The sequence below is a fragment of the Microtus oregoni genome, unplaced genomic scaffold (genome assembly GCF_018167655.1).
Source record: "Microtus oregoni isolate MIOR12 unplaced genomic scaffold, Mior012 000036F_ref0000092, whole genome shotgun sequence".
NCBI classification, from domain to species: domain Eukaryota; kingdom Metazoa; phylum Chordata; class Mammalia; order Rodentia; family Cricetidae; genus Microtus; species Microtus oregoni.
The window spans coordinates 8,927,974-8,941,901 of NW_024543095.1; the positions used below are offsets into that span (position 1 = coordinate 8,927,974).

General features: G+C 43.5%; 1 protein-coding gene across 3 annotated transcripts in view; it reads left to right on the forward strand.

Annotated features, from left to right (window-relative positions):
• The window catches only part of Crim1 (cysteine rich transmembrane BMP regulator 1), a 175,720-nt gene that overhangs the window by 37,663 nt on the left and 124,129 nt on the right, over positions 1-13,928 (forward strand). For all 3 annotated transcript variants that reach the window (XM_041631123.1, XM_041631124.1, XM_041631125.1), the window contains exon 2: positions 1,038-1,211. In XM_041631123.1, coding sequence (XP_041487057.1) covers positions 1,038-1,211 — 174 coding nt within the window. The remainder of the gene's footprint in view (positions 1-1,037; positions 1,212-13,928) is intronic.

The window sequence follows — 13,928 nt, forward strand, 5'->3', positions numbered from 1 at the left end:
GAAGATTGTTAGCTGCCAGTGTGGATGCTGGGAGTAGACCCCAGGTCCTCTACAAAAGCAGTTCTTGCTCTTAACCACTGAGCCTTCTTTCCAGCCCCAATGCTGGCTTTAGAACCTGTTTCATTACTGTCTATTCCAGTCCATGGCCAGCACCTGAATTGGTCTCAGCTTCTGAATGTCATGGCGCCTCTTCTCTCACTCGGTTGTAGCTCTTTTGTGTTGTGGTCATCATCGGCTCCGTTGTAGGTTGTGTTAGGTACCATCAGTGGGTCCCAAATATGCCGAAGGTGATCTCCTTTGGATCTCATTCTCTTATCTCAGTGGTATCTGATGTTTACTAGCTGACTTGGTGTATTGTGGTCTACAGTAAGAAAAAAGTTAACCTAGTTTTCCTTTTGAGATTGGCAAATGTAACTCGTATATATGTCTAGTGAAAGTGGTGACGTTGAAAAAGCTTTGTTTAAACATTTAAAAGTGTGCGTGTTGTACGCCTATGCATATGCGACGGAGAACAACCTTGGATGTCATTCCTCAGACACCATCCACCCTTTTTTTCTGAGAAAGGGTCTGTAGAATTCACCCATTCATCCAGGCTGATTGACCAGCAGCTCCCAGGGAGCCTCTTATCACTCTCTCCTCAGCACTGGGAGTATAACAGCAACACACTCGGCTCTGGTGGGTCCTCCCAAGTGGGTGGCATGCGCTTTATAGACTGAACGACCTTCCAAGCCCTGCTCCCCCAATTAAGAATTTTGTGGGGATCATCCTTGATGTGAGGCACACTGGAGTCGTGGATTTTGGTCAGAAATGTTTGTGTATGTCACTGTTTATTTTCTACATGTGTGGCTGTATTTCAGGCTTCCCAGTGACTAAGACAAGGCTGTGTTGCATTCGTGTGTACAGTTTCCACCCACACTACCTTTCCCAAATGAAGGCCTCCCAGTGGGATGCTCACCTTGACATCCCAGCGTGTGTTTAATCTCACGGCACTTGAATGAAGCAGTGAGCAAACCGTTCTGTGCCTGACTGTTTTACAGATGAGGACTGGGACGATGACCAGCTACTCGGTTTTGAACCATGCAATGAAAATCTTATCTCGGGCTGCAATATCATCAATGGGAAATGTGAATGTGACACCATCCGGACCTGCAGCAATCCCTTCGAGTTTCCAAGGAAGGACATGTGTCTCTCCGCTCTAAAGAGGATTCAAGGTAAGCGTGGGTTCTTCGTTGCCAGCCTCTACAATGTGTGATTCTGTACCGTGATAGCCTATCCTTGCCTGCCGAGGCAAGGACAACCTCATGGAGTCCTGGGATTCGAAATGTGCATCGGGTGCCGGTGTGACCGGAGGGGTGTGTGTGTGTGTGTGTGTGTGTGTTTCCCAGAAGTTGGGGATGGTGTGCTGTCATCTCGTGAGCACAGTGCCTTGTGCCAGCTGGCCTAGGTCACCTCTGCATAATGGATGATTTCATGAGTGGTGTGCTTGGGATCAGCATCTGTTGTCACCGGGTCCATTCTGCTTGATTGACCCTTGCGTGGTGCTCTGCTAATTAGAAAGCTGGCTCATCTGGCAGACAGGAAGAGCGCGCCAGAGGAGAGAAGTGTGCCTTTACGTTGAAAGCTAAGGTTAATTTCGCCAGGAGCCAGAATCGGGAAGGTCTGAATGGACTGTGAGACATTTCACCTCTGGAGAGAAGTCAGAAATTGTATTAAAAGAACAAGAAAATTACATTAATATGGGCTAGAAACTTTGTCCGTTCATACGTACAACCTAGGAGAAGCGATTGATCCTTGAAAATTTATTTGTAAACATAGAAATTCCAAGAGAAGTGCCCAGAGTTTAGTGTTGGAGCTCGAAACAAAAACTGAGAGGAAGGAGGGAGGCCTGGATGTCAGCTCTGTCCGTCCAGCACTGAGTTCTCCCTCGGCCCCTGGTTCCTTTTGGAAATGAGAGAAAAAGTGTGAAGAGGAGACAGTCTTAAATTCACCTTTTTCCTTTCCAATGTTGTCGTTTTAAGAATGACAAAACGCACAGTTTGGAATAACAAGGACTTCAGCGTCCAAAAATCAAACCCCTGGGGCAGTAGAGCAGGACTGAAGCTTCTGGAATGTATTACATTTACAATGTATTGGATTTATTAAACTGCTGTAAATAATAAGGCATTTATAATAACCTATAAAATAATACTGCTTTTTGTATTTACCAGAACTACTTAATCATTGAGAGAATATAGCATAAAATAATAGAACTGAAATATGAATTATTATTAGCAGTAGTATTTTGTGGCACAGGTAATTGAACCCAGGCAGGGCCTCACTCATGCTAGGCAAGGAAGGGCTTTCTTTCCTACCGACTTTTTAAAGTTGCTTACTTACTCTCATCAATCACATCCCGACCACAGGTTCCCCTCCCTCCTCTCCTCCCAGCGCTCCTCCATCTCCCCTCTCCCCCAGATCCACTGCTCCTCCGCTTCCCTTCAGAAAAGAGCAGGCCTCCCAGGGATATCAGCTGACCACAGCATAACAAGGTAAAATAAGACTAGGCACATAACCCTCATCAAGGCTGGACAATTAACCCAGTAGGAAGAAAAGGGTCCCAGGAGTAGGCAAGAGTGTCAGAGATGCCCCCACTCCCCACAAGAACACCAAGCTACACAGCTATAACATATATGCAGAGGACCTAGGTCAGACCTCATAAGCTCCATGATTGTTGCTTTGGTCTCTGTGAGTTCCATGGGCCCTACATAGTTGATTCTGTGTGCTGGCTTCTCTCCCCAGCCTGAGATAAAGGTTCAGATCTACAGAGAGTTGTAAATAGCATCCATTCCTCTCCTTAAAGTGTGCATTGTTAATTGGAGTTTCCACAAATAGGTAAGTTACAAGGTTAACCGTGATGCAAACGCCTAGGGTTATAGATGATTTGCTTATATGACTATTTAAATCATCAGCAGATATGTGCATATTTTAAGAGTTAGATTATATGAAATAGCATGGCAGATTAGATCCCTCCCTTCTTGCCACTCTTACATCTATGAAGCTGCTTTATTCCAGGTTTCCCACTGCTCTGCAATGGCTGTCACTCAGCCACGTTGCCTTCATTTAACTAACTCCCTGCTCCTGAGCATAGCCCCTTCACAGCCCTCCACCTTGTTTGAGATGTAGCAGTTTCAATAGGAAATTTGTCACCAGACCTGCTGTTCACATACAAGTAGGACATTGTGTGTAATGAATTAGGCATTTGTTCATGACCTTGGAAAAAGTGATTCTACAATGACTACTTGTGACAGGTACCATCTCGTACATTGAGATCATCCCCACAGTAATTGCTGTATCTAGTTATATGCCTTCACTTAAAAAAATAAATAAAAAGTAAAATAAAAACTTAAGCTAATTTTGTCAGAAGGTCTTCATATAATCCAGAGGTGGAATTGATGGAAGTCATTGGAGGTTAAATGCTTTGTTAGTCAAAATAAGGCATTCTATAATTTTTGAGATCATTTCCAGAACTCGAGATTGGGGGATTTCCCTTTTCTGAGGAGGAATTTTGAAGAATAAATTCTTTCTTATTGTTCAGCAACATGCAAAACTTAAAGATGCTCTTGAACTTATTAAGTCATTGGGAGTAATAGGAGCTTTTGATAGTTGGGATGCTATAGTTATCTTATGGTCAAGAAAAAATGACCCAGAATTGTAACTTAAGATATGGTGGAGTGTCCCAGGCTTTTTGTTTTGGCCCACCAACCAGCTCCCAGATCATGACACAGAGACTTAATACTGGTTTAGAATGTTCTGCCTAGCTGAGACTCGGTTTTCTGGCTAGCTGTTTTAATTTAAACTAACTTGTTTCTCTTTTATCTACTCCCCCCCCTCCCCCGCCCCCGCAGGGCTTTTTACCTTTTCTTTCTGTATAATTTGCATTCACTAATTCTCATGTCTGACTGGCTGGCAACTTCCTGGCTTCTTGCCCCAGGAGTGTCCCTCATTTCTCTCCTCCTCTTGGTCTGCCTTTTTTAGCCTAGATTTCTCCTATTTATTCTTTCTGCCTGCCAGCCCCGCCTATCCTTTTCTGCCTAGCTATTGGCCGTTCAGCTCTTTATTAGACCAATTAGGAGCATTAGGTGGCAAGGTGAAATGAATGCAACATAATTTTTAATTAATAATTAAATGCAACATAAACAAATGTAGCACCCTTTGCATGGTAAAAGTAATATTCCACAGTGAAAACAAGTGTAGCTCATCTTTGCCTACTTAACATAATATTCCACAACAGTGGAGGGTAAAGTCTGTTTGGGATAATGGTGGATTTTAGAACTGAGAACAACCAGAACTAAAGAACACAATTTTTTTGAACTGAGAATCTGTATGATTTACACTAGGAAAAGTGGTCATTACGAACATGGTTTTATGCAGGTAGCTAGTAGGAAATAAAGAAGAGGAGACTGAAGAATTGCTCAAGGAATAGGATCACTGGAGCTGAGAGAACCCATGCGAGCTGCAGTGGATCCCGGGGACAGAGTGACAGGGGCAATAAACAGGAGCAGGGAGAGGAACCAAGAAGTCTGCAGACGAATGCACTAGCGTTGCATTGTGATGTTCCCTGAATACACACACTTTCAGTGAACAGGAGAGTATCCCTGAGAGGAGACCTCTCGAAAAAGAGAAACGGCCCCACTTAGGAGATGTTGGAGAAGCATCCCGGTTCACACTGCTTGGCTAAAGAGTGATCTGTAAAATGTATCCTTGAATAGGCTTCTTAGCCACACTTTACGTGGGATTCTAGAATAGTATGGATTGTACAGCACACTTGGCGTTGCACATTGAACATTTTGGAAACAGAGGTAGAGACATGGGACTTTAGAAAGAGTGCTGTTAAATAATGTGTACCCTTTTGCTGACTGAAGAAAGGTGAGCAGTTGTGTATTGACATGCGGTGTTTTCTGTCACAGATAATCTGCTGTGAACGGAGGTTTCGTGGAGGAACTAGCAGTTGAGTTTAGCTCTGAGAAGTGCATTGAGTAGCTCTACAGAAGTGAGACTGTAAAGGCAAGCTTGGACAGAGGAGATGGTATTGACGGGAGGGTTGGGGTTGGTTGAATCGGCAAGCTTTGGTGGAGGATATGAACGGATAAAAAAGAAGAAACCTCCCAAATTTGGGAGGGCAGGTATCAGAATAAAAGACTAGTGGGTGATGGCCAAGATAGATTTTAGGGGGCTGATGAATAGGTTGTGTGCAGTGGTCATTTGCTATGTGTGGGACACAGTGAGAGCAGCTCCATGGGAGACTGATTGACAAGAACCTCCAGAGTTTGTTTGGCTGTGTTTGAGTTAACCATGGAGATGCACCATGAAGCAAAAACTCAGGGGGAGGCGTGGGATCTGAAGTGGAGATGAGGCTAATGAGAATGTGGTGTCTCCCATGACTTTGGGGTACATCAGTGATGTGAGCACATGGAACATGCTTTAGGAAAACTAATGTAGCAGGAACGGACTTGATAGAGGAGAAAGGGTGGTTAGCAACCGGAAGTGGCATAAAGGGACCTGTGCAGTGAGAGAGGTCCTAGTCATAGCTGCTCTCAACTAAGTGACAGACTCATCCGTGGCTGATGACACCAGAATGGTAAAATGGGATACATAATTTCTAACTGGTCATTAAGTGATTGATCAGGCTCTGTTGCTTTGCTTCGCATTCCTTAAAGTTTGTAGGACTGTTTGCATTAGAGCTGGCCAGCCCAGAAGGGGAGCTGGCTCAAAGCAGAAATCCTAAAATAAGGAAATGACTGGAAAGGGAAGTGACACCGGGGTGATGGCCATAGACTATCAGGATCCAGAAGAGCCCTCCCCTCCGCCAGCACTCAGATGCACCTTCAGGGGCTGTCCCCTTTCCTTTCAGCTCCTGCTTAGTGTTCATGCTGCCCTGCCTGTGCCCGGCCATGCAGGAGGTGCTGAGTGTACACATGGCACTCATCCCCTGACTTCCCAGGTCCACCCTGCTCTACCGTTAGCCAAAGACTTCTGGGTAGCTCTGTGGGTGCAGGAGCATAAGCCGTACTATGAAGGGGAAGTTTGAATGTCATTTCTTAACAAAAGATGAGTTATAAGCGCCCCAAGACAAACTCAGTTTACAGCGTTTCCGATCTGTATTTATTTCCTGTTGCTGCTTAACACGAATGGAAGTTTGGTCTTTGTGTTGTGTGCTTCTGTTCTCGGAAGCCAGCCTGATATTGACGCCTTCAGTTTTTGCTTGCTTACATGTTTTTGTTTTGTTTTGTTTCCCTTTGAATTTTAAGGCCATCAGAGCCTTGGCTTTTAACTCAATTTATTATTTCATTTCTGTCTAAGGAAAGATATTGTTTCTTTCTAGCTCATTTTTAGTGTTTTGATATTTTCTCTCACATTTGTCCCCTGCAGGATCGCGAGCCAAGGTTAGATTTTATTTCTGATGGTTATCTCTCTCCTGGTCTCTTGACTACACGCTGTGCTCTGTGACCCCCTCAGGACTCCTGGCTCTCTCTCGGTGCCATTTGTAATATTTGTCACTAAACAAAAATTACCTTGTATTTGGAAAGCAGTATTGTACTGTATTTTTTCATAGAACTTCCCCCCCCCAAACATTTTTAGATGTAGATATGAGGTAGAAGTTGGGGGTCCTCCCAGAAAACACCCTTAGAAAAATGAGGTAACTTGATGCTATGTGTGTAGCATTAACCTTTATCCACTACGTGAGGCAGTGCATGGAATTCCCTCCTGTTTCTCTTGCCCTCGGAACCACCTGATGGAGACACTTCAGATGCAATAGGAAGGCTGCTGTCCTATGACAAAGCACGGGGAAGGTAGAAGGCCTACTCTTCTGCCCGCCCACTCATCCTCTCCTGGCCTACATCCACAGTGAGGGCCTGGTGTCTCTGGTTTTCTCAGAGCTCTTGATTTACCAGGGCTCACCTACAGCAGGGGACTGTGCGTGGCCAGCAAGCCCCAGCAGAAAGAGCTCCCTGCTGGCTCTCCCCACTCGAGTAGGAGAGCCTGTTCATATAGCTCTTCTTCCCTCCCCAGAGAAACAGATGTGTTATGCTGTCCCAGGAGAATGTTGTGTCTTTAATCACTATACCAACTTTGAACAACTTCTTCCTTGTTTTTCCAAAGAGAGCGTATGCCTGCCTCAGACTGCTTTACTTTAAATATCAACACACAGTGGTCTCACTATGCAATTAAAGATTTCCTCCAAGTAAATGTTAAAAGAAATTAAAATTCAAATGGGGGTGTTTTACCTGTCGCTGCTGTTAATGCAGTGCAGGGTGGCTCAGTGGTTAAGGACGCTGGCTGCCAGGCTCGATGATCTGACTTTCATCCTCAGAACCACTGTGATGGAAGGAGAGAACTGACTCCTCCAAACTGTCTTCACGCACACATATGCACATATAGTATGTAAACGTAGAAAATATGATCATCACTACTACTATTCATATTATTATGCATAAGACCACATACTAAAGGATAAAATAAACCCTGAAGTTAGATTCTGGAGAAAACCATCTGTGTGTAATAGAGGTGACAGCCTTGCATAGCCAAGCGGTCTGATCCTTACAGTTAAAACCTCCTGTCCTTGGATTTTCGTGTGGATTACTCCCCTGTATCCTACATGGTATTAAATATCAGTGCCTTCAAATATTGTCTAATGTAGTATGGACTATTAGAAACGATAACATTGTGGTTATTAACTTACAGGTCATAGGTATAGTTGTATGTGACTGCTGGTTATTTGGAAACTTGATTTAGCACACTTAAACCTCTTCTAACAATGTTCTGTTGACGAGAGGATAGATATGGGCTGCGTGCTGTCTAATGAGGAGTATGACATCGGGGAGACACTTTGGGCCTTTTCAGGCTGCTGCAAATGAATTCATTGATGATGATGATGATGATATATATCTATACACACACACACACACACGTGTGTGTGTGTGTGTGTATGTGTGTGTGTGTGTCTATATATAATATCTTCTCTTGTTTCCTCAAAAAGGGTAAACTCAACACATGTGACCTTGCCTTCTCAACTTTAGGACTTTGGTATTTACAGATTCCTAATTGCTAAGTCAGGTTCTTCGTTAAAACCATTCAACCTCGTTTCTATTTTTCTTCAGCTAATTAGACCTGAAAACCATGCTGGGTTACGCTTATGAATGTATTACTCTAACTCATAGGAATTGTCTTCAATTTTAATTTTAAAAGAACCCAATTAATATTGCTTATAAACTTTGGGACTGTTAGCTCTTCTTGTAGCCAAGTGAAAAACACATTATCCACACCTTCCAGATGGTCCAAGGACCTCATTACCATCAGGGTCCCCATGGCTTTCCCGTTGGCTACTCCAATGCCGTCTACAGATCCTTCCTCTCCTCAGTTAGGACAATCAGGCCACTGTGCAATTTTACATCTGTGTCGCTGCTGCCTTCTTTTTGTAAAGACAATTATGAATTGATAAAAAGCAACAAAACTTTACTATCTAGAACTTGCAGTTAAAACATCACAAGGCAAAATTAACTAGACCGCAAGTCTGTATAGCTAGCTACAGAGTTAGAGTCAGTCTGCATTTTTCATTTGGGAAAAATAAACGCTTATAAATGAAGAGATGTACATATAGAAGTATGTGTGTATAATCTTGGAATGGCTTTAGCTTCTATTTCATTTTCAATTCCAACAGTGACAGGGGAAAGAAAATAGATTCAAAATAAATGTTTGAAACAGTAGACTTTTTATCTTAGGTTAATGCTTAAATCAGTATTCTAAAAGCGTGTATGATAGGTACAGACTCCTAGAAGAATTATTGTTAAAAACATGCTTGAATTCATTGCTGTTTTGATGTTCTGATAAGTGATACAAGAAAAACAGAAAGGGCTACCAAAAGGCGGAAACCAGTGTCAAGTATCTGGGAAATAAAAACAGGAAGCTCAGGAACTTGGCCTCAGACCAGTTGGAGGGAGCAGTTGCTTGAATGGTTGTCCCTGCATTTTAGCTGTGGGACGTCAGATGGTGACCCACCTTCTGGGGGTTGCGGATTCTTGTGCCCCTCAAGGAGATAAGAGGAAGTTCTGACTAAATATGTTGTTGCTGTTGGTCAGAGAAGCGTGGGTGGATAGGTAAAGAGGAAAATTTTGTTCCGCCGCGCTGGGAATGCAGGAAGGAGTTAGCGTTAAATGGACTTCCATGTTTACGTCAGAGCAGTACATTCCCGGTGTGTTCTCTAGGCAAGCACCCTGAGTCCTGGACCATTCCTTGGTTCCTTTTCGTTTTCAACCTTTTAAAGAACTACATAACTCTATAATTTCCAGACACGTTTTCTGTTCTGAGATGTATCCCTTCAACCAAGCGCATGCCTGTCCTTTTTCCATCTCTCACCTCAGGTTACTGCAGCGCCCGACTTAGTGGAGAGCAGCATTGGCTACACAAGAATGGGTTTCATTTAACAGTGTACTCAATGTGCACTTTTAAAATGCATCAGTTATCGTGGCCAAAAGGATAAAATGCATCCCGGCCTCCTCAGCAAGGGCAATGAGGATCTTTTAGAACCAGGTTGACACTTTGTCTTTCCACCTCCAGGGACTGCTTACCAGATGTTTATCTAATGCCCGACCGCAGCAGGTTGCCGCTTTCTCTCCTGTGTACCTCCGAGCGGTCCCTCCTGTGTTTGTGGTTTCTTACTTCTCAGTTGTTCCCAGGGTTCAGCATGTGCTCCGTCACACAGAGCTGCTGAGTGGCTGCCTGGCCCAGCTAGCTATGTCCAGCTGAACCCTGGACCACGCAGAAGGGTTTTCCTGATAACGAGCACAGGATATAGAATCGCAGCTCCCTGAGCGGCCACAGGGACAACTGACTGAAGTGAAGAGCAGGAGGTATTGCAATGTTCGGGCTTCCCTTGTCCCTGCAGAGCTGGGTCACCAACCAGAGGGTAGGAACCACCACAGGTCTCCGGAACTGTTCTTATATGTGTACCCCAGGCCATTCAAACCTCACTAACCACCGTGATTAGTATTCCCAAGCTATTATCTAGGTGTGGACACTTCACTCAAACTGGACAACTTATATTTGTACTTTTTACTTGAGAGACCAGAGCGGGAGTGGAGTAGGGGGAGGTATTGTCCTTGGAAGGAAGTTCAGGCCTGAGTTTGAGAGCACAGTGACTTTAGCAAGAATCTGCCTTCAGTCAAAATGCTGATTATTGCAAATATCCGTATGGTCTTTCAGTGTAGGTGTGGATTTGGTAGAGTTGTTTTATGCTTTTCCAGGTTTGCCAGTATTATATATTTACTAATATCTTGGTTCAGAGGTCACCTGAGTGGGAAAGGCCCTCATGATTATAGAAGAGTTTCATTTTTTTAAAGAATGGGGGAAAAAGTCTTTCTCAGTGGAAGGGGCAGGGTTGAATGCATACAGCTTCACCCAAATAGACCTCTGTGTGAGTGAAGACAGTTTCTCCACCTGCAGCGGAAGTCACTTGGGCCAGCCTCTGTGTGACAAGAAGAATGTGAGGTTGCCATGTTTGTCCTTGCCCCATATGAGCATCCCATTCGGTCTTCCAGAATTCTGTCAACTTCAGAAGCCCAGACTCATGTTTCTCTCTTTATACATCTTCTTACAACCTAGGGAAATGCTCGCCCAGGCAGCGGCATAGACAGGTTAGTCAGATGCAGTCGAATGGTGCAGGGCATGGCAGTTCAGGGCAGACCGGCACTCACTGAACTGTAATGAGTTTCAAAGCCCTCTGTGACTCATAGGCGAGCTATGTTTACCTCCAGACCTTATGCCTCTGTCCTCTTTGTGAAATAAAGAACTTTCTCAAGAGAGTCCTTTCAGGGTTCATTAGAATTCAACCTTTGGTTTAAAAAAGTTTAGAAATGTTCTAATAAAATTTTATTCAACCCCCCAGTACAAATTGACCTCAGCTAAGCCTACGGTAGCTTGGGGCGCACAGATAATTTCTCTGGAAGTGTGCGAGGTTCTTCTTTTAATGGTGTCTAGGCTCTAAGATGACTACAGAGGGCTCACATGGGTTGCTGATGCCTCTGAAGTCCTGGACATTCTCTTTCATAGGACGCCTTCCTGCTTTTGATTTGTGACCTCTGTTGCTAAGTGTTTTTTTACATCAGGAGGAAGTGACAGCAATAAGCAATGACTGTAAAGCGGGTGAAGGGAAGGCATTAACACCATGTGAATGTTTGTGTGGTTTTCAGGGGCTGGAATGTTCCTCTGAATCAAGGATGTCTTCTTTGTTTCTGGCTGACAACTTCCTAGTTTTCCAAGGGGTAGGGAAACTTTTTATTCTTTTCTCTGTCGCTGGAAGTCTTTTTTTTTTTTTTTAATTTCCCGAAAAGCAAGTACAGTGTTTTCTGCTTATCAGAGGTCCTTCTTTTCCTGTTCCAATAACAAGAGAACAATACAGGAATTTAATAATGCTTAAAGATTGATTGTTTCTTAATGTACCCAGATATTTGTCTGAAGATAAAAAAATGCAGGTTTTATAACATAGAGAAAAACTTGTTTGTTGGTAGTATAAACAGTTATTGTGTATTTGTTTTTTGCTTCTCTTTTATCCAGTTTAGAAAACAAAATGGGTTTTGTTTTTCGGTTAAAAATGTGGAGCTCTGTTGTTAAAAGTGCAGAAAATGGAGAAGTTGTTAAGGACCCTGGTTGAGCCTGCTAGAAGGTGTCTGGAAGATGTCTCGGCCCTGTTTGTGCTTTTATATTATATTAAAGATCGTTGCTTACTATTCGTAGGCTTTCTCAAAAGAAAAACTAGTTAGTCTGCCTTGAAGAGCTTTTGAAAATGCCAGGAGTGTGTCTTTGCAGTAGAAGATGTGAGAAGGCACTATTGGCTGTGTTGGTGCAGTTTTCAGGATGTGTGGTCTTTCAGATGCGTTCTGCAAGTGTACTCGAAACCTGGTGACCTGTCTCACTGTGGTCGTCTTATGTGCTTTGACCTCAGGGGACCTTCCGCCCTTCTCTGGAGTGTGAGACAGAATCTTAGGTTCTCTGCTGTGTCTGATTCAGGTCCGGGTAACCAGTCAGGTTTTTAAACTGCCTAAATACTTGGCACATGCCATTTACCGCGATGTTTATCTCTGCCTTCGTGAAGAGACAGCAAGGTTTACACTTCTAGTGTCCGTTGGCGCTCTGCTTGCTAATCAAACTAGAATCTTCTAAATGCTTTCCTGTGGAGAGTCAGCTCATCTCTGGTCATCAGGAATGTTGCAAATGAAATTCTGCTGTAGTCTTGTTGTAGACCTTAGTGTGACGTGGAACTCAAGAATGTTATCCGCGTGTTCCTTTGTGTCCCTGCCTAGATCCATGTCTGCTAAATGCTCCCGGGAGTCCTTTGACTGCATCAGGGGTTAAACATGTAAGGACGAATGTGTCTGTCTTGACTAATAGGTCATTCTTGGAAATGAGTGTGACCATCTCGTTAGCTCTTCGTGTGTGTGTGTGTGTGTGTGTGTGTGTGCGCGCGCGCTGCATCCACATATGTGTAACAGAGATGACAGTGGTGCTGCAGTCCCTGATTACAAAGTTTCCTGAAAACTTTGCTTCTCTTTGATGGTCATAGATTCCCTGCTAACCTCTGCCGTACACATTCCAGCCATTGTTTTTAAGAGCAAGTGTGATTTTTATATACTTTGTAAACATCTGAGGGAGAAAGAACAAGCTCTGACTCCTCAAATAAATATTATTCAAACTCCTTCCACTTTCATTTCCCTTATCACCAGGACAACCACACCCAATTTTGCTATTAAACTATGTTGTCTATCTGCTTCCCACATGCCAGCCAAGCTCGCCCTATTGAGTAGCAAAGGAAACACAACAGATAAAGTTGAATACTCTCTTCCTCCTGTTGACATTTCTAGAGCAGCAAGTCCGAGAGTTTGTCTCCTCTGCATAGACAAGAAGTGTCGTGGGTCATAATCAGAAGGCATATCCCTCGGTAACCATGATAACTCCCAGCAGAATTCTTTAGAACATTCCAGAATTCTGATAAACAGAAGAAGAATGACTATTAGCTTACGAACTGTTTGCTTCATTTTTCTATATATGGAGAGAAAACGTGGGGGCAAAGCTAAAGCTCGTGTAGGCTGTTGGCTTCTCCCAGGGCTCAGAGTCAAGGCCATCCCAGCTCTCCCTAAGTCAGTAGTTCTCAACCCTTGGGTCATGACCCCTTTGGGGACTGAACAGTCCTTTCACAGAAAACACAGAGATTTACATGACAATCCCTAATAGTAGCCAAATTACAGTTATTAAATAGCAATAAAAATAATCTTATGGTTGGGGGTCATCACAACATAGGAACTATATTAATTATACTATATTAAAGGGTCACAGCATTAAGAGGGTTGAGAGCAAGTTTGTCTTGGAGAAGCCTCCATGTTTGGCCACTCTTGTGGTGGGACACTTGGCTGTATTTGATGGCGTTGGTGGCTTTACTGCAGGGTTGTGTCACTGCTCCGTTCAGAGGGACTGTCCACAAAATCCTGCACTAACTTTGATGTTTCATGCATTTTGTGCCATAGGTTTCTTAGTAAATATCCCAGCAAGATTATTTTGCTACTCCCCCCCCCAAAGTTCCTTCTGTTTTAAATATGTTTCTGAAAACTTAAATGCAAGTCATATCAGCAAATGGAGTGACCCACTTGGTGACCATTTGTTTAAGGTGATAGCTGACTCTGTTGTATTTCCTATGGCAGAGATACTGGTTTTTGTTTTACCAAGGAAACACGTTTCACTTCCTTACTCATCGTAGGTGAAGCAGTTCCTAGGAAGAGAAATCATCACCACACCACACCTCATGTTATTTACTATTATCTGAGGCAACAAAAATAAGGCACTGTCCCCGAAGTGTTATAAATCACAGCACATAGACACACCAAGGCCTAAGAAGGTAGTAA